The sequence below is a fragment of the Rhamphochromis longiceps genome, linkage group LG20 (assembly GCF_057381845.1).
Source record: "Rhamphochromis longiceps isolate RC_006_pf linkage group LG20, R_longiceps_female_GT1.1, whole genome shotgun sequence".
Lineage (NCBI taxonomy): Eukaryota > Metazoa > Chordata > Actinopteri > Cichliformes > Cichlidae > Rhamphochromis > Rhamphochromis longiceps.
The window spans coordinates 7029525-7057166 of NC_140576.1; the positions used below are offsets into that span (position 1 = coordinate 7029525).

The 27642-nt window shown below is 39.0% G+C and overlaps 1 protein-coding gene across 1 annotated transcript; it reads right to left on the reverse strand.

The window, feature by feature from the left end:
• Positions 1-7275: 7275 nt before the first annotated feature.
• On the reverse strand, positions 7276-20248 carry LOC146644813 (dihydroxyacetone phosphate acyltransferase-like). The gene is made up of 15 exons (XM_085393477.1): positions 20157-20248; positions 18256-18456; positions 17989-18165; positions 16879-17265; positions 16707-16782; positions 13761-13912; positions 13526-13656; positions 12847-13088; positions 12053-12310; positions 11890-11969; positions 11497-11637; positions 9193-9292; positions 8138-8231; positions 7960-8021; positions 7276-7775 (listed from the first exon to the last, which is right to left on the reverse strand). The coding sequence occupies exons 1-15, from the start codon at positions 20166-20168 to the stop codon at positions 7708-7710; spliced, it is 2181 nt and encodes a 726-aa protein (XP_085249603.1). The 5' UTR covers positions 20169-20248; the 3' UTR covers positions 7276-7707.
• Between the last annotated feature and the right edge of the window lie 7394 nt (positions 20249-27642).

Consider the following 27642-nt stretch of genomic DNA (forward strand, 5'->3'; position numbering starts at 1 on the left):
GGTCAGCCTCCTCTCTCCCATGCTTGAAGGCAGAGGTGGAGGGCTGAGGGCTGGAGCTTCTCGCCAGCAGAGCACCACATGTGGTCCAATATGTTTTTTCGGGAGGGTGTTGGAGGGATTCAGGGCTGCTGTCCTCTAGCCACTTTGTCTTCATCTTTGCCTGTCAGGGACATTCAACAACCAGGTAAACATAAAGGGCAAACATACTCAAATATATGAAGTCATGGTACAAGTTTTGTTGCGATCTGCTTTGTTTTATTCTTGCTATTATTTACAGTTAAACCATTTCAGTGTTGATGTACTGATACCCATCAAAACACTGGTGCTGAATAAATGACAGTGACTGACACTGAGATCATAATTCTGATTGCCAAAGCTGCCAGACAGGATTCAAGATGTAAAAAAAAAAAAGATTTAGTTGTATTTATTTCACTGTAAGACATTTTCTTAAAGAACTAAAAGAAGTTTTGTGGATTAAACAATAATGAAATGAAAAATATATTCTAGAAACCACTGTTCTGTTATTAAAATGTTAACTGAAACTGTAGTGAAAAATATATTGTAGGTTTATGTTTTCTGTTTCAATACACATTTCAAGTAATTTTTTTTATCATGATATGACACCACATTTAAAGGAAAAAGCAGAGCATTAGAAATATTTCATTTTTACATAGATATAAACAAAATGAAAACAGTTCATTTTATCTGAAGATTTAAGTTTTGTAATGCGTTTTTTTGTTATCATTATTAATATTATTTTTGTTTTGTTTTGCTTTTTTAAATTTGGTCAGTGGTTATTATTTTGTTTACCTTTAAAATTTTAAATGAGTCAAATTCAGTAACTGTGTGTAAAGGCTACAGCTGTGTGGAAGGAAGGAGATAGGTGCCAAATGCAGGACTTGCAGGACACAGAGGGATGAACTAAACGAGCTTACGCTCTAGAGAGCTGAAATAGGGGTAACAGAAAATAAAGCATAATAACTAGAAGCTAAAAAAAAGTAAGGTCTCAGGAAACTGGAAAACAAGAAATTTGTGTCCCACAGTAAAGGCACAGAGAGACAAGACAGTGAACAGAGGGAAGGCACATTAACAAAAGGTAAAGACTGGAAATAAGGAGATGCTAAAGAGCTTACAGAACTAGAAATACAGAAACAAAAACCAAGAGACTAGCAATGAAAAATCATAACAAATTTAAGTTCAATTCATAACAATAATAATACAAAACACTGGGTCACCGACTGAGGACCGTGACAGAGTGTCTGTTATATTTACCACAAGCTGCTTTAAAGGTTCAAAATAAATACAATAACTAAAAGATGCTTTTTACTCTTGTTACAACAAAACAGTGATTCAAAAGGTTTCCTTTCACAGGACTGCACAGAAAAAATGCAGGAATGTAAAAAAAATTGTACAATCTTTAGATTTGCAAATATGAATTTCAAGTTTAATTACCTGAGCGATTCAAATGAAGTGACAGTTTAATGTATCTTTGCTAGATTTTGTTTTTTGGTGAGTTAGTTTTCAACATTCTGTATTAATTATAATATTTTCATGTACAGCTGTGTAAAAATCATTGATTTAATTAATAGCAACAACAATCAACAACAAATCGTATGTTTTTCTCGTTTTAGGATTCCTGTAATATTAATCTCACCGCTAGATGGCACCACTGCACAATGTCTTTCATTCCTGAGTTCATTACGTTGCTGAAAATGTTCAAACTGTCACTTCTGTCATTACATTACATGTAAATATACAGTATCTTTGGCTTAATTTTAAAAATAGGCCTAGTCCATTCAAAACATAGTAAACATCTCTAAGACAAGTTACTCTAGTGTGAATCAAACCAGCCACTTTACAATTATTTATTTGCTTATTTTCCAACATTGTTCAGGTTGGTGATAAGGCTATTATAGGCTATTATTGGATCAGAGATCAAATGTTTTGCTTCATATTCCTTCTTTTAGTTAATTGTGTACTAATGCTATGGGGATATTTTCCTGCCTCACACTTACTCTATAGTCAGACGTAGAGATACATGCAGCTGCTGAAGGCCAGGTGTAACGTGACCAATGGATGGAGTTTCACTGATGATGATTCCCTTTTATTTTTCCACAGAGGGAGTTTGCTGGTGGGTAGTGGAGCGCCAGGGAGGAGGTCAATTGAACAGTCATATGCTAAATACTACCTGGATATTCTTGGGGGACTGTTGTTAGTTCTGATAGGTGATGATGGCTAGAAGATGACTGTTTAGTGCTGAAGCAGTGATAGGTTATTTGAGTGGTTTAATGGAATGCAGACTTGTTCAGTAAGTGTAGAGTCTAAAAGGTTTTGTTCAGCTGCAACTAAGGCTTGCAGAGGTGATAGAGTCATAATTGTAACAGAGTGTGGCAGGAAGAGTAAGGCTGTAAAGTGCAGTTTGTAATAAGCCACCCACCAGTATCTCCAGCTTTACTGGATGTCTGGCCTCTTGGCAAGAAGCAATGAAATGACCTGGTTGACCACAGTAAATGCAAACTGTATGCACCTCTGCCACTCCTCCCATGATAGTTGGGCTCACCCAGTTTGCATCAGCTCTGGGTTGTTAACACCTGATGGGCGAGTCGGTTGACAATTAAGATAACTTCTATGACAACAAATGTACAGGGTGCAAGTCAGTTGTTATATATTGAACTTTAGCTACATTAAATTAAATGATGTTGACAACAAACCTATGTTTCTCTTTAATTTAGTGAAGACTATTATTTTAAACATACTCACTAGATTATACTGCATGTAACTTAACACACTCAGGACATTCAGTCTTTCAGTTCTTTCTCTTGGAAAATTTAAATTGCGTTAATTTTACATTTAAGCATACAGCGTTTTACATGAGAAAATGTCATTCAGTAAAATTTCAGTGTGGTGTCTGTTCAGCTGTGTCGAATATAAAGCGCCTTGAGGCGACTGTTGTTGTGATTTGGCTCTGTATAAATAAAATTGAATTGAAGTCCAAAATGTCCATCAGTTGTGTGTAATAATGAGAAAAGTATTGAACAAATACTTAACCCTAACCCCTTAGTACAAATTAATATCAGCTGGTACAGTCCAACCTGATGGCCTATAAAAAGGTATCTCATTACCAGGGTGTCACACAAGAAACTTACAGTATCACGGTTGTGGATTTTGGATAAAACCCTTCATGTATGCTTTCTATCATATCTACTCATGCCTTTTTTTTTTTTCATTTGTGGTAACACAAATGAGGAATGCTGACCCACATCCACCCATCCACATTAAAGGGACGGCTGTGGAGCGTGTGAGCAGCTTCAAGTTCCTGGGAGTCCACATCTCCGAGGATCTCACCTGGACGACCAACTGCTCCAAGCTGGTCAAGAAGGCTCACCAGCGCCTCTTCTTCTTGAGGATTCTGAGGAAGAACAGACATCCTGGTGAACTTCTATCGTTGCACCATCGAGAGCATCCTGACCAACTGTATAACAGTCTGGTACGGGAACTGCTCTGCCTCGGACCGGAAGGCGTTGCAGAGGGTTGTGAAAACTGCCCAGCGCATCGCCGGAGCATCACTTCCTGCCATAAAAGACATCTACAGGAAGCGGTGTCTGAAAAGGGCTGGGAAAATCATCAGAGACCCCAGTCACCCATCACATGGACTCTTCACCCTCCTGCCCTCTGGGAGGCGCTACAGGAGCCTCCGGACTAAGACCACCAGGTACCGGAACAGCTTCTTCCCCACAGCTGTCAGACTCCTGAACTCTGCCTCCTGACATCTGACCCACGTTAACACATGGACTGAACATACAGACACCCACAATGGACAACTGTACCCTCAAACACACAATAATAACATGGACTGAACCACCACTCACAACCACTAGCACTTTATATAGCCTCTGTAGAAATTATCCACATATCTCACTTATCTTAACTGCACTACTGTATAGCTCTGTGTAAATAATCATTCTGTACATACGATAATTTTTAACCCTACAACTGTTTACAACTTGCATAGTTCCCATTTCTGTATAGCTGTATATCTCAGATTTCTGTAAAGTTATTTATTTCATATTCTGTATAGTTTTTCATATTTATATCCTGTTCATAGCCTGTACATACTTATAGTTAAAGAATATTCACAACATACTTCATACCGTGTACATTATAACATACCATAATAGACCCATTTCTGTAATATGCTTACATATCTATATTATTGCTAATATATATTGTAATATATCTATATCACTAAAGCACTTCTGGATGGATGCAAACTGCATTTTGTTGCCCTGTACCTGTGCATGTGCAATGACAATAAAGTTGAAATCTATTCTATTCTATTTGTGAGTAATTTTAGCCTGCTTCACTTTGTCAGACTAGTTCTATTTAAGTGATTTATTGATTCAACATGTCTGCCAGTAATCAGACCTGAGCCAAAATTATTACCAGTTCACTGGTAATAATTTGCATTTTAGATTAAACGGTTAATAGCATACAGTGGTTAAATCTGTGTTAAACCTAACACAACACACCTAAACCTAATATATTTATCATTAGCTGAAAATGACAAGTGATGGAGGAATATTTCAAACCATCCCTTCAGGAAAAGAAGCAATAAAACACTATGAAAATACCTCAGTACACACAAAACTGTATTATTAGAAAATTGTACATAAAGTATCAAAAATGAAAATGATTATTCTGTAGAAATATTTCCTCCATCAGACTCCATCTCTTTATCTTATTCAGGACATGTAAGCCATCCCCAAAGTATCTTAATATGCTGTACATACCTTTATCAGATCTATTCCTCAGTGAATTTTAAAATGATGAATATGGTTGTTTCGATTTGGCTAAAGGATAAACCCTATACTTTTAAATGAATCTGGCATTAAAAGTGCTTAATCACGATGACTCAGTGTGTATACGTCACAGGAATCTGAGTACAGTTGCTGTGTAGACGCTTTTGGATATTGATTTGTGAAAAATCTCCCAACCATTTGTTTTGTTTTTGTTTTGTTTTTTTCCATTCGCATGGAAATGATTAGGCGTAATAGTCTGTTTCTCACAACAAACTAAAAATCCAGGCAAATCCATTTAGAGTTTACAACAAAGGCAGTAATTATATATATTTGAGATTTTCTTACTGTTCTGTGTTAACTAGGAACATTTCTTCATGCTCTGACTTAAGGTACACCCTAAGCCTCAGACTTTGGGTAGGTGGACTACCTATAAACCTATATATAAGCTATAATACATATGAGTTGATATTTTCTAAGTTGTAACTACTGTATAGTGACTAGCAAAACAGGGACAACATTTCAAGGGATCCCTTGAAATGTTTCACTATAAATGCATAAAAAGATACACACAAACAGATTTCTAATAAATTACAATAACAGTAACTCTCCCGCTCTTCCTCTGTGAAAAGTTTGGGCGTCATTCTTGACAGTACATTATCCTCTAACTCTCACATCAATAATATCACTCGCTCAGCATATTTCCAACTCCGTATCATCAATCGCCTCACTCCACATGCCACTGCTATTCTCGTCCATAGTTTCGTTACCTCTCGGATTGATTACTGTAACTCACTTATCTGGCCTGCCACAAAAATTCATCAACAAGCTTCAACGTGTCCAGAACTCTGCTGCCCGTATTATTACTAGGACTCCCTCTCACCACATCATCCCTATCCTGAAGCAGCTTCACTGGCTCACGGTTCAACTCCGTATTAATTTTTAACATACTCCTTTACACATTTAAGGCTATTCATTCTCTCTCCCCACCATATCTCTCTGACTTGGTAAAGATCTCCATCCCATCCCGGTGCCTCAGATCCTCCTCTTCTCTTCTTCTTTCTGTTCCTTCATTTCGTCTTATTACCATGGGGTGCAGGGCTTTAAGTTGCTCTGCCCCTCGACTTTGGAAATCCTTACCCCCTGACCTCAGAAACATCAGTTCTTTCCCCCTTTTTAAGTCCACCCTCAAAACCCACCTGTTCAAGATAGCGTACTCTGTATAACTACTCCATGCTCTTAAACTTTGTTTCCATTGACAGTGGAAAATGCTTCATGGTGGATGTCAATCGATTCACAAATTTTACAGTAAGATTTCTTGTTACTGATGTAAATGTTTTAACTAAAATCACTTTGATGCCAAATTTGCTAAAAATCATTGAGTTCTACTCTATTTACCAGTTGAGCAGAGCCTTTCAGTCAGTGATGCCAAGGCTGTGGTTCAGGCAACCACTGCCACTACATTTAGTTGACTCTAAGGACTCTTTGACAAAGCAGTTAAAAACATTGTCGTTTAAATGGGCTTCTGTTGAAAAGTTAATTAATTATTATTATTTACTTATTGTAAAACTACCTGTTTATTTTATTGTTTTACTGTATTTTTTTATGGCACTTAATGTTCTTATTTATTTGACTCTTTATTTTATTTTGTCTATCTATAGTTCCATCCATCCTTTCTCTTCCACTTATCCAATTCAGAGTTTCTGGGGGTGAAACTGGAGCCTGTTCCAACTACCATAGGGCAAGAGGCAGAGTACACCCGGTTAGGAAAACTGTCAGGTTGTCCAGAATTCATGTTTTGCAGTTTTATAACAAAGAAAAAGTGTTTCCCACACACAGATTTTAAGATGTAGGTAAATGAACAGCTGCTAGCCCCAGACCTTTATGGCCCCTATTTTTCTTTACATAAAATGCCGCATCATCTGTTAGTCCAGGTTTTGGAAAATATCAGTTTTCACATGCCAACTAATCCTCCTCTATCAAAATCAATTTTGTTTACATGAAGTAGCTGTAGGATCATCTTTTTGGACAGGGACAGTAGCACAGCTTCTTGAACATCCTCTATCTCCTGCAGGTTTAGGATGTCATCAGTGGCAGCCTGGGAAAAGTGACTCTCACCTCACTAAACATTAGACATGCAGATCGTGTCTACAGTAAGGGTCCTTCTTCTAACTGCTGAGGGGTTAGAAGTACAGCACAGTGTTGATTGGTTTGCAGGGAGGGCAGGAGATTCAACTCAGACTTCTGGTTTTCATTCACTGTTGAGGGGAATTGGTGGGGAAAAACAACTATGGCGCATTTTGTTACATTTGTTTCACCTTTATGGAAATGTTAAGAAAAACAATGTCTCAAACAAAACCTGAGATCTTTGCTTTTTATGGTGTTTAGAGCCTTATTGCAACATTCTTTTACATACAACCAAGTGTTTTATGCCAAATCTTATTGGAAACCAAGTTTAATTAAAGTGCTCTCTTATTAATTTTCTCAGTTAGTCATCTATGGAAGTAAACAATACATCTATGGCAATATATTAAAAAAAAACCCCACAAGATCAGCAATGGAAAGTACAGTTATCTTAACCTAAATGTTAGTATTCACCTACTGATTTTGGTTAAAGTGAAACAAAATCAGTAATAGGCCACCTTTATATTACCAGTATTTATCCTGCAGGGCGTTTAGCTTCATCTCAGTCCTCTCAGGTCTATAAAGGACAGAGTGTTAGCCACCATTCAGTAGATTAAGTCTGGCCGGCATCAAGGATCAAGTATTTTGCCTGTGAGCACAGACTGTATTTGTACCGATTTGACTGTGTAAAGATAAAGAGACCACAGGGATGACAATGAGGTAGAAGTAGCGAATAGACGGGTAAGTTCATTGGGGAGGGGGCTGTGAGCTGATACTGAGGATGAATTTATTCCACTTGACACTGAAGCCTTGCGTCAGGTGTAGTGTGGAGGCTCTCAAGAGGGACTTTCCCAGCTACAGTGAGAGAACAGGAAAAATGGATCCCTTAGTCTACCGTACTAAACAGAATAGCAAACTCAACCACAGTAAAGACATTTTATAATCAGTATATTTAAAGACAGCAAGGTAAAATAAATAATAATTCTCAAGACGCACAAAAAAAACTTTATCGTTACTGGAATATCACAAATAAACTTACAGAGTATGTCACCAGTTCTGCTGACAGCTGCTTTGTTCACTTTGTATTCCTTCTGCTGGGACCTGAGATGAGAGGAGTGCATCTGTAACTTTGGCATCAGCATTATGGACAGCTCCTCAACCAGCAAAGAAAATGAACTTAAACCAAACAGGGATGTAGGTTTAATTTCATTACTCACACCCTCAACTTCGTCACCGCCTCCAGTCTCCGCAGTGCAGAAAGAACATTTTTCTGTGTGTCAGAAGACAGGACTTCAAAGGTGCGAAGGTCACCTGCAAAAAAAACAAACAAACAAACACCCCACAAACTGTAAGTTTGTAAGTTACCAGTAGGGATGGGAATTTATAAGAATTTTGCGATTCCATTATCGATTCTCACTGGCTCCACTTTGAGAGTCGTGACCATCTCTAAGCAGCATATCAATGACATTACATTCATGCAAAGTAATTACAAATTTCCCATCTTAGTTGTGATCAGTGTTTGGATCATTACTCAAAAAAAGTAAAGTAAAAAAGTACATTACTTAATTACACCCAGGAGAAAGACATTTGTTATTCTACTCATTACAAAAGTGATCTTTCTCTAAGTATTTAGCTATGAACACAAAGCTGACAACACAAATCAAAGATAAAAAAAACCAGCACAAAGACATTTTAAAGTGATCGTCACAGTGACTCTACTCTAGAAACATGAACAGGTAGAAACGGAGGTAGCAGCCTGACTGCTCATCAGTTTGTTACCTGTTGAAGTTAAGCAGCGGCTTCACCGCAAATGAAGGCTCACTTTATCATGGTGCTGGGCTGGGGTCAGCATTTACTCAGCTTTAACGCAACTCTTGGTTCTTGGCTAGCTTAGCATTAGCATGCTGTCTGTGCAGGTGCTTGCAAAGAGCCTAAGTTGTATTAACAGTATAATGCAGATGTTTCTGTTCTGGATCAGTCTCCACTTTACCATCAAGCTCTCATTCTTTTTTGCAATAAAAATAAAAGTGATGTCCATATCCACGCTGGAGACTGTGCCACTATTTTTCCAATTTGACACACAAATTAAAATCAGCTGATTGTAACGAGAGTGCAAGAATCAAAAAAAGGGACTGATAAGCAGGCTGACTAACGATTCCAAGGATTTGGGCTAATGGGAACCAGTTCTCTACAATAACCGGTTCTTGATCCCTAGTTACCAGGTGGGAGAGGTCTCTAGTGGTCAGAGGTCATTTCACACACTCAGTTGTACCTGAGAGGATGAGTTTTGTAGCCAGGTTTCGGACATCAGGTAGGAACTGTTCCTCAGTAAACACGTGATCTTCCTTTTCACACAAGTACCTGAACATCAGCTGGACAATAAAAAAAAACATTCCAGTGAATTTTAAAGCACATAAGTAGGACTCATCTTTAGTATCTCTTCAGATTCTGTGATATGAACTGCACCCCCTCTCTAAAGATGATCTTAATATATTTGTGCTGTATGCAGGCAAACCATGAAGTGCACAAAACTGTATTTGTCTTACTAAAGACAAAAAGTTTTCAAATTCTATAAATCAAGTTTTTAATACAGTTTTGTTTTATGGTCATAAAATGGCTTAGGGAAAATATTTAAATTTTATAAGTTTAAAAGATGAGAGTACAGCATGTCCTTTCATGTTGTTAGAAACAATGCCATGATTGTTAGTCATAAATATGTGAGAAATTTTTTTAAAGTGATTCATGTTTAATGACCTTTCTTAGATTACACTAAAAGGTCCATAATTTGTTGGACATTGACACTTTTTGTGGTTTTCTCCTCAAGTGAGGGAACCATCATTAGGCTGAAAAACCCACATAAACCCATCAGAGAGATAGCAAAAAAAACTTCAGGAGTGGTCAAATCACTAGTGAACAGAAAGGTTGCACCAGCTATAAAATCCACAATCAAAACATCTGAAAGATCACAGAAGACAACTTAAACTAGATTGTGACGGATCTAACCAAGTCAAGAACACTCTCAGGAAGATAGGTTTTATCATGGTCAGTGTTGAATCCAGAAAGTCTTCAAGAATGTAAACCCTCTGGAAATACAGAGGGTTTAGGTGTAGACCACTGATTACACATGTAAGAGGAAGGCCAGATTAGACTTTGGCAGAAAACATCTAAGAGACGGCACAAGCAATCTAAGGGTTTTATCAACAAAGAAATGGTCTGTAAAAATCAGTCATCTGACCTCAACTCAGAAACTGAAAGCCTCATAAACAAGAAGCAGCTGAAGGAAGCTGTAGTAAACGCCTGGCAGAGCAACTCAAGGGAGAAAGTACAACATTTGGTGTCCATGGTTTCTAGACTTTAGACAGTCATGGACGAAAATACTGCACATTCAAAGTATAAAAAAATCAGTTCATATATTTCAAAATAAAATCAGTAAATCTGTCTGCTTTCACTTATTCTTGTCAGGGTCACAGGGGGCTGGAGCCTACCCCAGGTACTATAGGCAGGGTACACCCTGGACAGATCGCCGGTCTGTTGCAGGGCTAACACATAGAGGCAGACAAACATTCGCACCTATGTGCAATTTACAATTACCCTAACCCCACTAACTGTATGTCTTTGGACTGTGGGAGGAAGCGGAGAGAACCCACACAAACATGGGTAGAAGCGAACTCAGGACCTTCTTGCTGTAAGGCAACAGTGCTAATCACCACACCACCATGCTGCCCCTATATTTAAACGGTGCAGGAATGATGGCTAGAGTGGAGCTGACACCGCTCCAACCGTGGAGCTACTTCTTTCCTGGCTCAGATTTTGCAAAATGGAACAACAGAGTTGTCAGCAACCTGCTTTATTATCAAACTAATTAAATGGCTTTGGTCACCGCTGTTTTCCTCTTCGTTGGGATCCTGAACCCTCCAGGGACATTCATAGCCATAGCTGTGGTGTCGGCAGACATATTTGGACCAAAGTAGTTGTTTATGCTGGATGCTCTGGTTCAGCAGGAGGAAACCATTCAAAAGATCCACAACTTTCAGGATTAAAAGTGAAACAGTTACTGAATTTGAGAAGAAGCAAATGCACGTGTGCTCTTTTCTTTCCAAAGATTATGACTTTTGTTTTTTTTTTGCTAAGATTTCATTCCTTTCTGTTTCATGCACAGCTTGTGATTTGGAAAGCAAGATTGTTATCTGAAGGGCTTTATCTTCACCTCAGGGCTTCTGTCACTCTATCTAGGACTTGTTATTTCTATTCTTTGAAATCTCTAATGATGAAAAAAGATTATGTGATTGCTGCTTAAAGTAGAATTAGACTCCTCTATACATCAAGTTCATTCTTTAAACAAATTAGAAATGTGCGGTTGAAAACAGTTACAATTAGTGTACGTGGCAGCATGTCAAGCTAATAAAACTATATGACAAAAGTGGTATGTGTAATCAAATAAAGTTCCAAATTAAAATTGGATAATTCTGGATTCAGTTCTGCTCAGAAAAAACGGTGTGCATAATATGTTGTTCACAACAGTCACTCCTCACTAAATACACTTAGTCACAGAGAGAGATACTCAAGTTAAAAGGACCTGATATGAGTCTAAGAAGGGTTGCAGCAGCTTCTGCAGAAAGGATAAAACTTCCAGCCCCGTTTCCAACACGATCACTTCCTGCTGACTGATGTGGACTGCTCCACATTTCTGCAGGAGTGAACATGCCTCCTCAAAGTCCTAAATGATGGAGAGACAGATATATGCAAGATGAATAACAATAAATATATACCCATGATAATAATCTGCCTCATGGTTAACCATACAAGTGTGTATGAATATGACAGTAGCAAAAAACGTAAGGACCATAAGCACAAAATTTCTTAGGTCAGCTTTTCCCAAGAATGGGATAAATGAGAGGCTACAGTGACCTTGGCCTTTGACTCAATTCATGCACAAAATAATGCTGATCCTAACAAACATGGCTGTTACCTGCACTGCCCTGCCAGGGATAAAGATAAATTCATTGGAGAAGACGTCCTGCAGGAAGCAGAAAAAGCTGAAGAGCTCATCTGTGAACAGAAAAATGGGTCACAGCTAAACAAGATATGCCCATTCATGAGACTGAGAATCTGTAACCCCACCTAACTCTTACCCTTCCGTGTGTTTTTTGTGATGTGGATGGCTGTAGCAAGTATTCCTGGACGCACAAAGACATGCAATGCCTGATTCCTGTAGGAAACCAGCATCAGCACCACTACCGCCATCCTCATCACACCTTCCTCTGGGCTCAGTGGATCTTGCCTCGCAGGGTCTTCATCCTGAACCAGGTAGATACGGTCCTCTTTATGATGGACAATGGAGTGATGAAGAGCCACGGTGGATGACATCACTTCTGAGTCTGGGATGTGTGCTGCAAAATGCAACTTTCACATAAGTTTGAGGGTCATAAGACCTTCACAAAGTCATGTGTGCGAGTGTGTGTGCATGTGTAAGTGTGCACACGTGCCTGCATGTGTCAATGTTCACACACAGGACACCTGTGAAGTGAGACAGTTCAGTGGCATTCTCTTAGGATAAGTTACTTAAAGTGTATTAATCCACTGAACATCTCCTAAGTGATTCTGGACACTTGTGCCGACTTGCATTCACCTAATCTTTATGATCCACACAGGACCAGGTCAAAAAGAGCCATTGGTGCCCTGAGGTGAGACGCTGTCACATGCACCAACAGGGAAACTACTAACCTTTCTACATTAACTGTCTGGTTGTCTAGCATTGCAGTATCCTAAGGCCACCTACTGGTTACTGAAGGGAAAGCAAGCTTCATTAAAGGCCCATTATAAGCAAAGCCTATATTGATCTTAACCCTAAGCTTGATGCTGTGGCTTTTCTACACAGCATAATTCAAATAAATTGATATCTTTGAAATCTATCTGGCCCACCCACCAGGCCAGTTCAGACGGGCCCCGAAATCCAGCACCAGCTTCCTGAGCCAGAGGGTTTTTTCTGTGAGCTGATGCCACTGCAGACCCTCTTCCGTTAAAGTTGTGAATGGAGTCTGGAGCAACAGGCAGGCCATCAGAGACCAAGGGCTGATCAAAGAGCCCTCCTCCTGGGTTCGTACAATCAAATGGGCCAGCCAGTTCACACAGTCCTGGGTCTCTGCAGTTGGCCTCTGGGGAAGATTTCTGAATAGAAAACGAGACAGATTCTAAAGTTATATACAGGCTGTGTCTTGAAGTTTTGAAGGTTTACAGTGACACAAATATTAATTTAAGTTATATTATTATTAAACTTGTTAATGTTTTTGTTAATTTGGTGCATTTTACCAAGTTATTTTGGTTTAATTTTTTATTACTCACTGTAAGTAAAACCTTTATAAAATTACAATTTTAAAATGTAAAGGTTTTTATATTCTTCAGTTGAATTACCTGTATACAACTAATGGAGATTACAATTAAAGAATATATAGATGATAAATTACAGTTATTTAAGTCATTTAGTACTTAAGACTCTATAGACTTTTTCTATTTAGACTTTGGTTGGTAGATACTCAATATTCATATTTGTACCTACAGCCATGTGTGATATTGGCAAAAAAAGAGAAAAAAATGGAAATCTGTACCTTGGTATGAGGTTGTACTCGCTCCAATTTATCTTTCCTTCACACAGCTGTCGGGCAGACAGGGGGCGGCCAAAGTTCACATGCATGCAGCCATAATCTTCCTGCAGGACTCCGCTAGCTTTAAAGAGTCCCTGCAGGGAAAGAGTGAGGGCAAGAGGCATGTAGTTTCATATCTTTTAGAAACAAAGATTATATGGGAATTTTTTATCAAGTCATAAATGAGGCTGAAACTTACGGTGATGCTTTCTTTTGGTCTGGGGACACCCAACAACTCAAGTGCAAGCAATGACTCCTCCAGCACTCTGTCATAGCTGATACTGATGGGCACCAGGGTAATATCAAACACCTCACCTTTAAAGTATGGCTCCAGCACCATGTCCATCATACCTACAGAAAAAAGGTGAACAATAAATATTAAAATTATACATAAAATGACCAGTAAACTTGTTTGACTTTTAACTCTTAAAATATCCTAAACCTAGAACAACCCTTCAATTTAAGAGAACTAAAATAATAGAAAAACATGACAATATGACCTAAACATAAATTATTAACCAGATAAAGATCTCTGTAATTAGGGTCGTGGAGAAGAGCTTTCAGAAAAGCAGAACAGAGAAAGTCCATCACATTCATATGCAATTGTAACAGTGTTTATGTTGTATGTGATTCCACTTGCCATGTTAACCACGATCTATTTGTGTATTGTGATGTTTACTGACTCAATGGTGCCCTTTTCTCATAGGCAGTGGATTAATACCACTGGCAGCGTTACAACATTGCCAGATTACGAGGGACAAGCCTGAGGTGGGTTGTATATCACAGCACTGCGCATGATCATTAGATTTTGGCATTTGTGCAACCACTATGGAGGATATTCAATTCAATTCATCCATCCATCCATTCGCTTCCGCTTATCCTTTTCAGGGTCGCGGGGGGCGCTGGAGCCTATCCCAGCTGTCATAGGGCGAAAGGCGGGGTACAACCTGGACAGGTCGCCAGTCTGTCGCAGGGCTAACACATAGGGACAGACAACCATTCACACTCACATTCACTCGCACATTCACACCTAGTGGCAATTTGAATTATCCAATTAACCTATCCCCACAAACTGCATGTCTTTGGACAGTGGGAGGAAGCCGGAGTACCCGGAGAGAACCCACGCAAACACGGGGAGAACATGCAAACTCCACACAGAAAGACCCCGGCCTGATGGTGGAATTGAACTCAGGACAGTGCTAACCACCGTGCCACCGTGCTGCCAATTCAATTCAATTTAGTTATATTTATACAGCGCCAAATCACAACATCAGTCACCTCAAAGCACTTTATATTGTAAGGTAGGCCCTATAATAATACATACAGAGAAAAACGCAACAATCATATGACCCCCTGTAAGCAAGCACTTTGGCGACAATGGGAAGGAAAAACTCCCTTTTAACAGGAAGAAACCTCCAGCAGAACCAGGCTCAGGGAGGGGTGGCCATCTGCCACGACTGGTTGGGGTAAGAGAAGGAAGATTAAATAAAAGACATGCTGTGGAAGAGAGCCAGGGATAATAACAAGTGTGATTCAAGAGAGGTCTATTAACATATGTTGAGTGAGAAAGGTGACTGGAGAAGAAATACTCAATGCATCATGGAAGCAGCAGCCTATGCCAATTGCAGCATAACTAAGGGAGGATTCAGGGTCACCTGATCCAGCCTAGCTATATGCTTTAGCAAAAAGGAAAGTTTTAAGCCTAATCTTAAAAGTGAAGACAGTGTCTGCCTCCCAAATCGAAACTGGAAGCTGCTTCCATAGAAGAGGGGCCTGAAAACTGAAGGCTCTGCCTCTCATTCTACTTTTAAATACTCTAGGAACAACAAGTAAGCCTGCAGTGTGAGAGCGAAGTGCTCTAATAAGGTGATATGGTACTATAAGGTCATTAAAATAAGATGGGGACTGATTATTTAAGACGTTGTATCTGAGGAGCATGATTTTAAATTCAGTTCTGGATTTAACAGGGAGCCAACGAAGGGAAGCCAATACAGGAGAAATATGCTCTCTCTTTCTAGTCCCTGTGGTACTCTTGCTGCAGCATTTTGGATTAACTGAAGGCTTTTTAGGGAGTTTTTGAGACATCCTGATAATAATGAATTACACTAGCCCAGCCTTGAAGTCATAAATGCACAAACTAGTTTTTCAGCATCACTCTGAGACAGGATATTTCTCATTTTAGAGATACTGCGCAAATGAAAGAAAGCAGTCCTACATATTTGTTTAATATGTGCATTGAAGAATATATCCTGGTCAAAATGACTCCAAGGTTTCTCACAGTGTTACTGGAGGCCAAGGTAATGCCATCCAGAGTAAGAATCTGGTTAGATACCATATTTCTAAGGTTTTCGGGCCCGAGTACAATAACCTCAGTTTTATTTGAATTTAGAAGCAGAAAATTAGAGGCCATCCAGGGTTTTACGTCTTTAAGGCATTTCTGCAGTTTAACTAATTGGTGTGTGTTATCTGTCTTCATGGATAGATAAAGTTGTGTGTCATCTATATAGCAGTGAAAATGTAAGCTATGCCTTCTGGTGATAAGAATATGGCCACTGCAAACTGTCTGACTGTTAATAAGAAGAGTTCAGGTGAATTGTTGCCAATGTGTGGTGATAAAACAGTCACATAATAGTACTGTACACTGGCTAGCTTAGCTAGCAAGATACTATGCTACCATAATATGCTATTACCTTTGCATGCAGCTCAAACACAGCACACTACAAATACATAACCAGAATATGACCAGTACATATTCTGTTCTTATCCAGGTACACAATATTTATATTAATGAACTTGTTATATTAGTTTTCAGCATTAAAACATTGCCAGATTATGAGGGACGAGCCTGAGTGCACTGTGTTTAACTCACCTGCAATGAGTCAACCTGCCTGGCCAGTACATACTTAGTACTTACCCAATTAATAAATGGCAGCACTAAAAGATAAGCAAGTCTCGTCCATCATTTACTACACAAGGCAGAGTCAAGTCATACTTTTGAACCAGTCAGTTACAGCAAAGTATAATTTAGCCTAGTTACACAATGAAATTAAAGCAAGACAGAAAAAGTCCAAAAGAATCAGATGCACGCACTTTGATATCCTGGGACACACTTAAAAAAAACAAGGTGGTAAATTTGGACACTTACCAAGCTTTGGCACTAGAGACTTCAGTGTGCGACTCCTGAAACCTTCTACATAAAACTCCAAAGGAGCATATCCTGTCTACAGAAAACACATTATGCTGTTGGAACCCTTCCTTTGATTGAAGTTTATTACCAAAGATGCATTCAGGAATATGCTGAAAAGTCATCGTCTTACCCTGACAATTGTTTGTACATATTCTAAAAGCACCGCCCAGTACAGCTTGTCAGAGCCGATTGCTCGTCGGATATAAAAAGCTCCAGAGCGACGCAGAAGCCCTCCAATAATCGCCACATCTGCAAGACCTTTAAAATGGAGCAGAAGAGACAAAAATTTAAAAATATATTTTTTTGTTGCTACACTATAATTAACTGGATATAATGTAGTATGATTTAAAAAAACATTTTGTTGTCTTAATATGAATAGATACTTGCGAATTCCTGCAGCAATGACAGGTACTGGGATGTCATAGGTGAACAGGATGTAGGATATAATCAAGAAGTCCACATAACTCCTGTGATTGGGTATCAAGATCACAGGACTCTCCTGGATGGCCTGCTGCAGCTGCAGTGACAGAAAAATTAAAATTTTCCAGAAATCAGTGAAATTACACACTGCACTAGTAGGTTCTATTTGTAGTATTAGTAAGATGGAACAAAAAAAATCCTAAGTGCTAAAAAGTAAAATAAATCTAATAAAATACTGTGTAGCTAAAGTATGTTAAATGGCAAACCTCCGAATCCTACAGCAAATATATGAAAATATATGAAAATACTGGTGGTGGCCAGTTTCACTTGAGGATGCACCAGTTGTTTCAATTTCAAAGTTCTATGTCGTCATTCTCAATTTATCAGATTCACAAGATGTACAGAAAATTACACCTCTGACCTCCAACCTTGAGGTCAAGGTCAATGAGATTCACACTCATCTGAGATTTTTAGTAGATACCCCTACAGTATTAATGTGAAACTCCTACATTGCTTCGTTTTCAAGTTATCAAACTCACAAACTTAGGTGTCCACGCTACCTGCCTGCTTGCCTGGTGACTACAATACTGTATCAGCCTTTTACGGCTGAGGAGTAAAAATGGTTTACTACATATATATATATATATATATATATATATATATATATATATATATATATATATATATATATATATATATATATATATATATATATATATATATATATATATATATATATATATATATAATATATATTCATTCTACTATATATGTTGAAACAAACTGTTAAACAATTGATTAAAGTGTATTGAGTCCCGACCATGTTGAGTCCTTCCATGTTGACATAGATGCTCCTGTAGAGTCTCTTGAACACCTTGTTTAGAGTGTAGCCCATTAGCCTGATAAACCCCAGCTGCAGATTGTGAGACATTTCCTTCAAAATCCTAGAAGCATCTTCTTTCACCTTCTCCACAGATGACCCCGTCTCCATGGCAATCTAAGAGGGAATATGAGCCAAAAAGACTCACTCCATATTGGCAACGCTATAGTGTAAAGCTTCATTGCCTTAAATAAAAAAAAGACTCACCTCTTTGATAATATAGCACAGATACTGGGACTCCAGTACAGCTTTGTTGAGGTCAGAGGTGGAAAGGGTTGGGGCTCCTTTGTACGGTTGCGGGTTAAAGGTTCTCAGGGCATAACCAAGATCAGTGGTGCGCCTCCTCTCCTCCAATATATCCGTGAACTCTTCCTCATCCTTTAGGCTTGCAGTGGCTGAATCTTTATACTGGAGGAAGGAGTAAGGTTTATGTTAACAGTCGTAAAGTTAAGATGTTGGACACTTGTAACAGGATAGAAAACAACAGACCAGAGGTGTGGGCAGCAGCACAGGACACCATTGTTTGGATTCATTAGCATCACGTTTTATAGACTTTCAGCTTTAATTAAAGGAATTCAACAAAAGTATTTAATTAACTATTCAGGAATTACACCCATTTATATACACAGTATTTTTTTTCAGAGGTTCAAATTAATTTGACAATTGACAATAGAAGACAGCTCAAGTGCATTATCACAGCATTATTTCTAAAGTCGACTAAATCAAGCATACCACATCATCTGTCAAACATATTGGAGGCCTCGGTATGGCATCGGCATGTATGGCTGCCAGTGGTAACAGTTTATCAGTATTTATTAATGATGTGACTACTGATTAGAAGTACCAACATGAATTGTGAAGTGTACAGGGCTGCTCTTTCTGTTCATATGCAGTCAAATACTGCAAAATTCATTGGACACCACTTCACAGTGCATGCGGATAACAATCCAATCCCTACTGCAAAACCAACCCAAGAGTTTCTTAGGTCACGAAATAAGATTTTCTTTAGTGGCCAAGTCAATAATCTGGTCTCACCCAATAGATCATAGTTTGTTTGTTTGTTTTATGAGGACAAAGCTGAATGGAAAATACCCCAAAACAAGCAGCAACCGAAGGTGGCTTCAGTGGCTGCACTACCTTATATTTCAAATGATTTTAGTTTGTTCCATTACTTCATCGCTTTTTACCCTGTTAAACCTCTTGAATTTAAACAACCTGGAGGTCTGTAGTTTAGTCACTGTGAGTCCGTCTGATTTATAACCCAGTGTGATGGTGTACATAGGGAAAACTACAAAAAAGGGTCATTGTAATTAAGGATCCAACTGTATTTTTTTTTGCCAGAACAAAATGGTGAAGATATAAAATAAAATTTCTTTGCTACAAAAGCGGAAGCAATAAAAGCAAAAATGAAAGAACAACGAAAGAAAGAAGATGAATGACTGCTATTCACAAAGCGGGTTCTTTTGAACAATTATTTTGTAATTGTGCATCGCTATAGTTATCCAGTTAATCTGCTATTATGCTGTACTGTGCTCGCCTCACATTATAAGCAGGGGGTTGTTTTTAATTTTTGACACCCGAAATACCTTCGAAACCACTTTTGGCCTAAAGCACAAGTGACTGGAATCGAAATCACATACAGTGGGTATTTATAGTTTCTGTTTCTCTTTACAATAAGGGAAAAATACGTTTTGGGCTTTGTTTTTATTTTGAAAAGTGAGTTAAGAGAAAATAAATACCCTATAAAGAATACAAAGTTTATCGAGGAAACCCCGTAAAAAGTCATTATTTCCTCTCTGCTCTATTCTGCAGGCTGCTGTGACCTGCCAACACTGGCTGGTGACAAACTATTAAGCAACACCGGCTTACATACACTTTTTTTGACCAGCTTACGGCTGCCAGTCTACATAGGACATCCCTGCCTGCGTAATTAACAGTAAAAAACATTCCTGCTTGAAGACAGACAACAGCGAACATCCCTACAAGTTTCGTTCAGCGGTCTCCTTCTGGCTTTTATATATCATGGTAACTTTGAAAGGTTTAGAGAAAAGCGTCGACAGGCCCGAAAGAAGACGATAAAACAGACACTTTTAACACTTGCTTCTTACCGTACTCGTCATTCTATAGGGGTACTAACACGACCAAGGGAGGTGATTGGCCTCATTGACTTTCGGTTTTTGTACTTGGACGTTATCTTCGCTCAACACTTGTGATGTATGCAGCACTTCGGGGCCCAGGGCCAATGGTGTGGCTGGGTTTTGGAAACTCCTCCTCCAAATTGTAATGCTCAGCCCTCTGCTCTCAAGTAACCCCTCCGATGTTGTGTAGGATAGATGTTTCAAATGAACTGGAGTTTGTCTATTGTAGAAAAAATGTCTGAATATTTTGGGGTGGCACATAACCAGGAATTAAACGTTAACTGAAAGGCACATGCAGAGGGGGGCTTGAGCACCTGCCTCTTTCCCGATGGGTGCCCCAAGTGCCCTTTTCTTGAGTCAAAGGAGCTTGCAAAGAAAAGCGTCTGGACTTCTTTAAGTTACTTGAAGACGTTTCACCTCTCATCCGAGAAGCTTCTTCAGTTCTAAGGTCAAATGGCATAAGGCCTTTTCTAAGGCCTTTTCTTGAGGCATTTTTTTTATATGTGTGTGTGCGTGTGGAGTCCTGCCTCTGCCCCTCGACAATAGCATTTAACTATTAATTAAAAATTTGAAAAGGATCTGGCTTGCATCAGTCACATGACTACCATTAAACAGTGCACGCCCCTGACGGCAGAGGGCGCTGGTTCCAAGCCGGTGTAATGACAAACCGGGACGAGCTCGCCAAGAGCACGCGCATTTTTTGCCGCCTGAGCGATGTGGAGCTGTAGGAGAAACACAAATTAATTGGGAGACGCAGGCTGATGCAAAGAAAACCATAGCACACAGGAGTATTAGGTTATTATGTACACGTTAGTAAGTTGTCTTGTGGCAACTTGAATTGAAATAAATAAATAGAATAGAATAGAATAGAATAGAATAGAATGGAATAATCCTTTAATTGTCCCACAAGGGGAAATTTGGTTGTAACAGCAGCCAGAAAGACACATATACAAACAAACAGTACACAGGACACAGAACAGGAACATACACATTTTTTTTCTTACATATTTACATTAAGGACAATGGTTACTATAAACAGAGTACTGTACAGTTATTAAATTAAATAAAAATAACTACAGAGAGAAAAAAGGACTCGGTCAGGTCGGAGCTGCTGGCTGCCAGCTCAGAGCGGCACCGGTAGCGTGCTGAGCGTGCTGTGTGTGCAACAGAGCGATTAAACATTACCTGTCCTTTTATTAACTGCAAAGCTGACTGCTACGTAGAAAAGGAGAGTACGACCATGTAGTATTTAAAGCGTGGAAGTACTGATCTTAGTTTGAGTTTGATTCCGTAAAAACTGACAAAAACATTAGCGTCCGCTGTACAGACGAAGAAAACTTCTTTCCATAGCAAAAATGTAACTTCAAATCTGAGCAAGCACCGAGCATGCTGCCACAGGAATGTGAAATTCACAGAGAAACCGCCGGATCCCCCCACTGACATGACCGCTGCAACACTGGGCAAACCTCCACTGGCTGCACTCCTGCTAAACAGGTGAAAATAGATTTAGTGATGTCGTCCTCATCACTGATGGGGACGACAAGGAGTACAGAGGACTGACTCAAGACTTTGTGGACTGGTGCCAGCTGAACTACCTCCAGATCAATGCCAGTAAAACCAAGGAGCTGGTGGTAGACTTCCGCAGGCACAAGCATTCTCCACTGCAACCACTGAACATCCAGGGTATGGACATTGAGGCTGTGGACAGCTACAGGTACCTTGGTGTTCATCTGAACAACAGACTGGACTGGACTCATAACTCAGACGCCCTCTACAGGAAAGGGCAGAGCAGGCTTTACCTGCTGCGGAGACTCAGGTCGTTTGGGGTGGAGGGCCCACTCCTGAAGACCTTCTATGACTCTGTGGTGGCTTCTGCTATCTTTTATGGTGTGGTCTGCTGGGGCGGCAGCATCTCTGCTGGGGACAGGAAGAGACTGAACAGGGTGATCCGAAGGGCCAGCTCTGTTCTAGGATGTCCTCTGGACCCAGTGGAGGTGGTGAGTGACAGGAGAATGGCGGCTAAGCTGTCATCCCTGTTGGACAACGTCTCCCACCCCATGCAGCAGACTGTGACAGCACTGAGCAGCTCCTTCAGTGGGAGACTGCGGCACCCACGGTGTGGGACGGAGAGATTTCGCAGGTCTTTCCTCCCCACTGCTGTCAGACTCCACAACAAAGACTTTAACTGAACAAAAACACACATCCACACATGTGCAATAACACTAAGTGCAATAATCTTTTCTGGCATCGTTGTATTTTTACTCAGTTGTATATAGCATTCGTATTCTATTTTTATCTTATTGTATATTTTTATTCTATTTTATTCTACTGTATATAGTATATTATTTTATTCTATTCTGTACAGCTGTGTACTGTATTTATTCTTATTGTATTCTAATTTTTGCGTCATAATTTTTGCACTGTCCACTTCCTGCTGTGACAAAACAAATTTCCCACGTGTGGGACTAATAAAGGTTATCTTATCTTATCTTATTTAGGAGCTGCTGAATCTTTGATTTTATTGTTTGCAGTGTATTACTTGCATCTATTTGAAAGAGTGAGTGTAAAGTTTTGCAGAAAATCAGTTTAAATGTTAAACAAATTTCTTCAAGTCAAAGACTATTGCATATAATTAAATTTTTGCTTGATGCAATGTGCATAAAATGAAAAGATTAAAACTAATAAAACAAATTTAAAAAAGACTTTTCCATTTGGTTCAATTTTATGTGATGGATTATGCAGAAAAAATAGAATTGGGCTGAAAGGTCTATGTGTTATTACATATTCAGGTTGTGTATCATGTTTTTAAAAAATAACAAAGTAACTAATTACTTTTGAAAATAAGTAATCAGTGAAGTAACAGGATTAGTTTTTTGAATAAGTAATTAGTAACTAATTACTTTTTTCAAGTAACTTGACCAAAACTGGTATTTAAGAACTTTGTTTTCTTCCATCCAGTGTTGCATTCTCCCTCATTCCACACTGTGTTCCGCCTGCCTGCCAGTCTGCCTCTCTGTTTAGTTTAATTTGTAATTCCTGTTCGGTTAGTGTCGGTTCCAGGTGTTCAGCAATAAAGCTGTTTTTTGAGTTTACCTTTTGCCTCCTGGAGTTTGAATTTTGGGTCCTCTAGTCCTGCCTGCTGCACACAGCCCATGACGGTAAGAAGGTGGGGACATTGCTCAAAATCCACTGTGTAGCCAGAGCGTTCTCACTCCCGAGGCGTAACATGTCGACGTTTTGTCACGTCCCGCGGCGTTCCTGAGGAACGCGAAAGGAGACCTTCGGCGTTCTTATGGTACGCGGCGGGTTATTGCTGGAATCCAGTGCAATGACGCTCCCGCGGTAGTAGACGTTCCAGCCCTGTATTTCAGCCCTAAACCTAACCTTATCCCTAGCCCTGACCATAACCTTATTCCTGACCTTAACCAGGACTTTAATGATGTTAAATAGCGTGTTTCTAAGCGATTTGAAGAAAAAGAGCGAACATGTGTAGGTTCAGTCCAGACGGTTCTCATATTTCCTATTTTTCCGAGGTCGTCATTTAGGAACGTGGTGGGTAGCCGAAAACGTAATATGGTGACGATTTGTCACCTAGCGTAAAATGTTACGCTTTGGGAGTGAGAACGGGTTGGTGTAGCTGTTCACTTTTGTTTTAGCAGCAAGAGCCTGTGCCATCGTCATCAGCTGATCACTCTGCTTTCCTTTACACATAACGGTTATGATCTAGCAGAGGTGTGGACTCGAGTCACATGACTTGGACTCGAGTCAGACTCGAGTCATTAATTTTATGACTTTAGACTTGACTTGAAAAAATGTTCTAAGACTTTTGACTTGACTTGGACTTTTACACCAATGACTTGGGACTTGAATTGGACTTGAACCGGTTTACTTGAAAAGACTTGATATTTTACCCCAAATATAAAATTTAACATGCATATTATATAGAGATTGAAAATGTGACGTCATTCACGGGTAGAACCGCAAAGGATTCTGGGAACTCGTGGCAAGCGGTACTAGCGCACGCAGGCTTTCAATTAAAATCAGTTATACAGCGATAAAAAGAAACACAAAAATGTCAAGAAGCTGTTGTATTATTAACTGCAATAGCCGGTCGCATGACAGCCACGGGAAGCCGACGGGTAAAGAGATCGTTTTTATCGGATTACGTCGTTGAAGATAAATTGTTCGAGCCATGTTTCCGAAGTGACAAAGACGCGACGGATGGCCTGGATTGCAGCCATTCAAAGACCAAATATAACGTCCCAGAACACTCCAGCTCACAGGTTAGTCTGCTCCAAGCATTTCCACAAAGGTCAGTCTGCTGTTGTAGTTAATGCGTCATTTTTCTTAACATAATTGGTGATATAGGTTACAAGCAAGTCTGGCGCTGAACAGAAATTGTCGCGCTATGCTCCTGTGTTTATTGTGCATAAATAGTGAATTGTCCTGACACAATATTGTGTTTCGCTTCTGTTATTATGGTACATTGACAAAAACATATACTTTTATTCACAGGATAAAACAGTTGTTTTGTATCACTAATTGTCCAGTACGATTACAGCATACAATATTATTGTCACTGCTACATTTCTGTGATGCTACCAGAAATTATTTCCACTGCTAATTAATTACCATTGAGCTCAAAGGTTATATTAATAAACGGTTAACGAATGTGTATTTATGACGACGATTTGTGAGACTGGTAAACTTATGATACGTACGATGGTCTTTACTTTCTACACGGTGCATTTCAAGGTCCCGTACCCATCCGTCGGTAAACTGTACCTGGGCTTGTTGCAGTGACCGGAAGTTACTAAACTTCATGAGTGTATGCACTCACTCCAAGAAGCGTATAAATATGCATATAAATATGCTACGATGAGATAGCTGACTTCATCTAACTAGCAAATGTTTTCCAGGCTACGTTGGTGATGCAGTTTTTTTTAAAATGATATTTAAAAAAAAAAAATCATTTACTTATGTATGATATTTTTGTCATGCGATTTTAAAGCCGGTCCTACAACCGCATCCAAGAATAACATGCAGCTTATCTCAGAACTGTCGGTGAAAATTATTCTTGGAGCTAGGTTTAATTGAGCTGCATTTTAAAGAGGTGCAATTTCACAATTTGTGTATATTTTCTAAGTTCACTATTTTGTCATGTGTTGAGAAAAACACAGATTTAAAAATTACATGGTCTAATATTTACATTTAGCATAACTGCAACATGCTTTTTTTCGTTTGTTTTTTTTAAAGACTCGAAAGGACTTGAAATTCAAAGTTTCAGACTTGTGACTTGACTCGGACTTTTACACCAGTGACTTGAGACTCGACTCTGACTTGCCTGACATTACTTGAGACTTGACTTGAGACTTGAGGATAAAGACTTGAGACTTACTTGAGACTTGCAAAACAATGACTTGGTCCCACCTCTGTGATCTAGTCCCATTTCACAAGGTGGTGTACTGTTCCAGATCATTTTCCAATTGCTTCATTTGATTTGTTTCAGCCGCAGATGACAACTGGAGACACATTTAAAGGTGTAAACAAAGTGATGAAAAAATTAAATGGTAGCCTATAGAAAACATATCCTCCAATCTCTAAAATGAGTGTAAGTTTGACATTGAAAAGACATCCACAACAACCACATTTGAACTATAAATAGCTGGTACACGAAGGTCTGACGGACAACCACACTAGATGCGCAGTAGACATTGAAGAAAGACGCCATCTGACTTTACAAAACAACTCCTTCAGTGGACGTTCATATTTTATCCCAGACAGTTCACACAACATTTGAAATACACAGCTGGCTGAAGCACAGTTAAAACTGTATTTACATTATTTGACATTATTTTAACCAGGCAGTGTGCAAAGGTGAGACAGGCCCTTATATCACCCAATATGCCAGTAGCTAATTTGTTATAAACCAACTTTACTTGCCACAATCTCACATTTCTGAATAAAAACTCGGACAAAGCAGTTACCTTCATTATTACTTTCAATGAAAAGGTAACTCCATAAAGGAAGCATATTTGACACGACAGTTTACAGTACAGTGTACAGTACAGAAGTACCACCCCAGCCAGTAAATTTTAAAATGAAAATTTCAAAAAGCTTCCTTCGCTGACCAGACCTGCTGTGGGTTCACAAGGGATCACTGTTTAATGGTGCCCTGTCCATAGGCAGGTGGATCCTGAGGGCCAGTGGGGTGGGCTGCCCAGAGTCTGTTGCTATCTGGGAAAAAGAGTATTCACTACTGATCAAGTTTTACCTTAACGTAGTATGTCAATTATATTTTATTACTAATTCACCTTGTCATGGTGTGTGCATTTTACTTCCTGTTTTATTTTGATGGTGTCATATCTTATGTGTGATGTTCAGTTGTGTTCCCTGGCGTTTCCTATCTTCCTAATTACCTAGTATGTATATATTGCCTGAGTCTCCCTTTGTTCGTGTCATCCCTCATAGTTGTGTCCTCCTTCACAATATGTTTTCTCCAATGTATCCGAGATTAGATTTTCCTGGTTTGCTATTTATTTTATTTTGACCTTTTTTTTAGTTCAATAAATCCATCTTTAATCTACCCCTCATGTTTCTGAATCCTGCATTTAGGTCCTACTCCCGCCTGCCAAGCAACCACCTTCACATTATTAATATGAAAACCACAGATAACTGATGAGATGGATGACAAGTAGTATGTCCTCTCTTTCCTCTGCCAGATGTTTTCTACAGTCATTGTGCCAGATATGAAGAGGAGGGGTGAGCCATCTCACCACTTTGTGGCAGAATTTACACTTAAGACCCTTCTTTAATGAAATAAAACATTTAGAAGATTAAGGAGTGTGTTTATTGGAATTTTTTTAACAATTGAATACTTTTGGTAATATAGTGTATTACAAACAGTTGTACTGTAATTATAAAATCCAAACAATTATGTGCATGTAAAGCTGTTGGTGTACCATTAAAATTTAAAGATGTGAAAATTCTAATGTGAATAATTTCTCACATCTCTCTACATTAAATGCCAACTAGTGATGAAAAAAATGACATTAAATCTGTGTGATTTCTCTCTTGACATCGTGTTAACATTAAACTCATCACATCGTTTTGTAACACTGTAAAATGACATGGCTTACATGTCTGTAATAATGGCATCTAAATACATTAAAAAGAGTGACTTCATATGTTTTTCCATGCTTGACAAAATACTTCAATAGCAACAGTTAATTTTCTTTAAGCAGTTTTCCAAAAGTTCTTCTTGAATACTGGTTTAATATAAGTGGTGCAGTTATGCTATTTTTAAGTTGTGTTCTAAGTCTTGGTAGCATTTGTTTATGCAAATACTGCAGCCACTTGTATACTAAAGTAGAAAAAGAGGAAATGGTATTTCATCGGATAAGAGCAAGCATTTGCTTATATATCGGGCATAAGCCTGACAGTCAAATTCTGTTAT

Coding starts and splice junctions, on each gene's coding strand:
- LOC146644813 (XM_085393477.1), bottom strand. Junction 13,089..13,525: donor GAGTACAACCTCATACCAAG/GTACAGATTTCC, acceptor TTTTCTATTCAG/AAATCTTCCCCAGAGGCCAA. Junction 11,970..12,052: donor CACAAAAAACACACGGAAGG/GTAAGAGTTAGG, acceptor TTCTGTTCACAG/ATGAGCTCTTCAGCTTTTTC.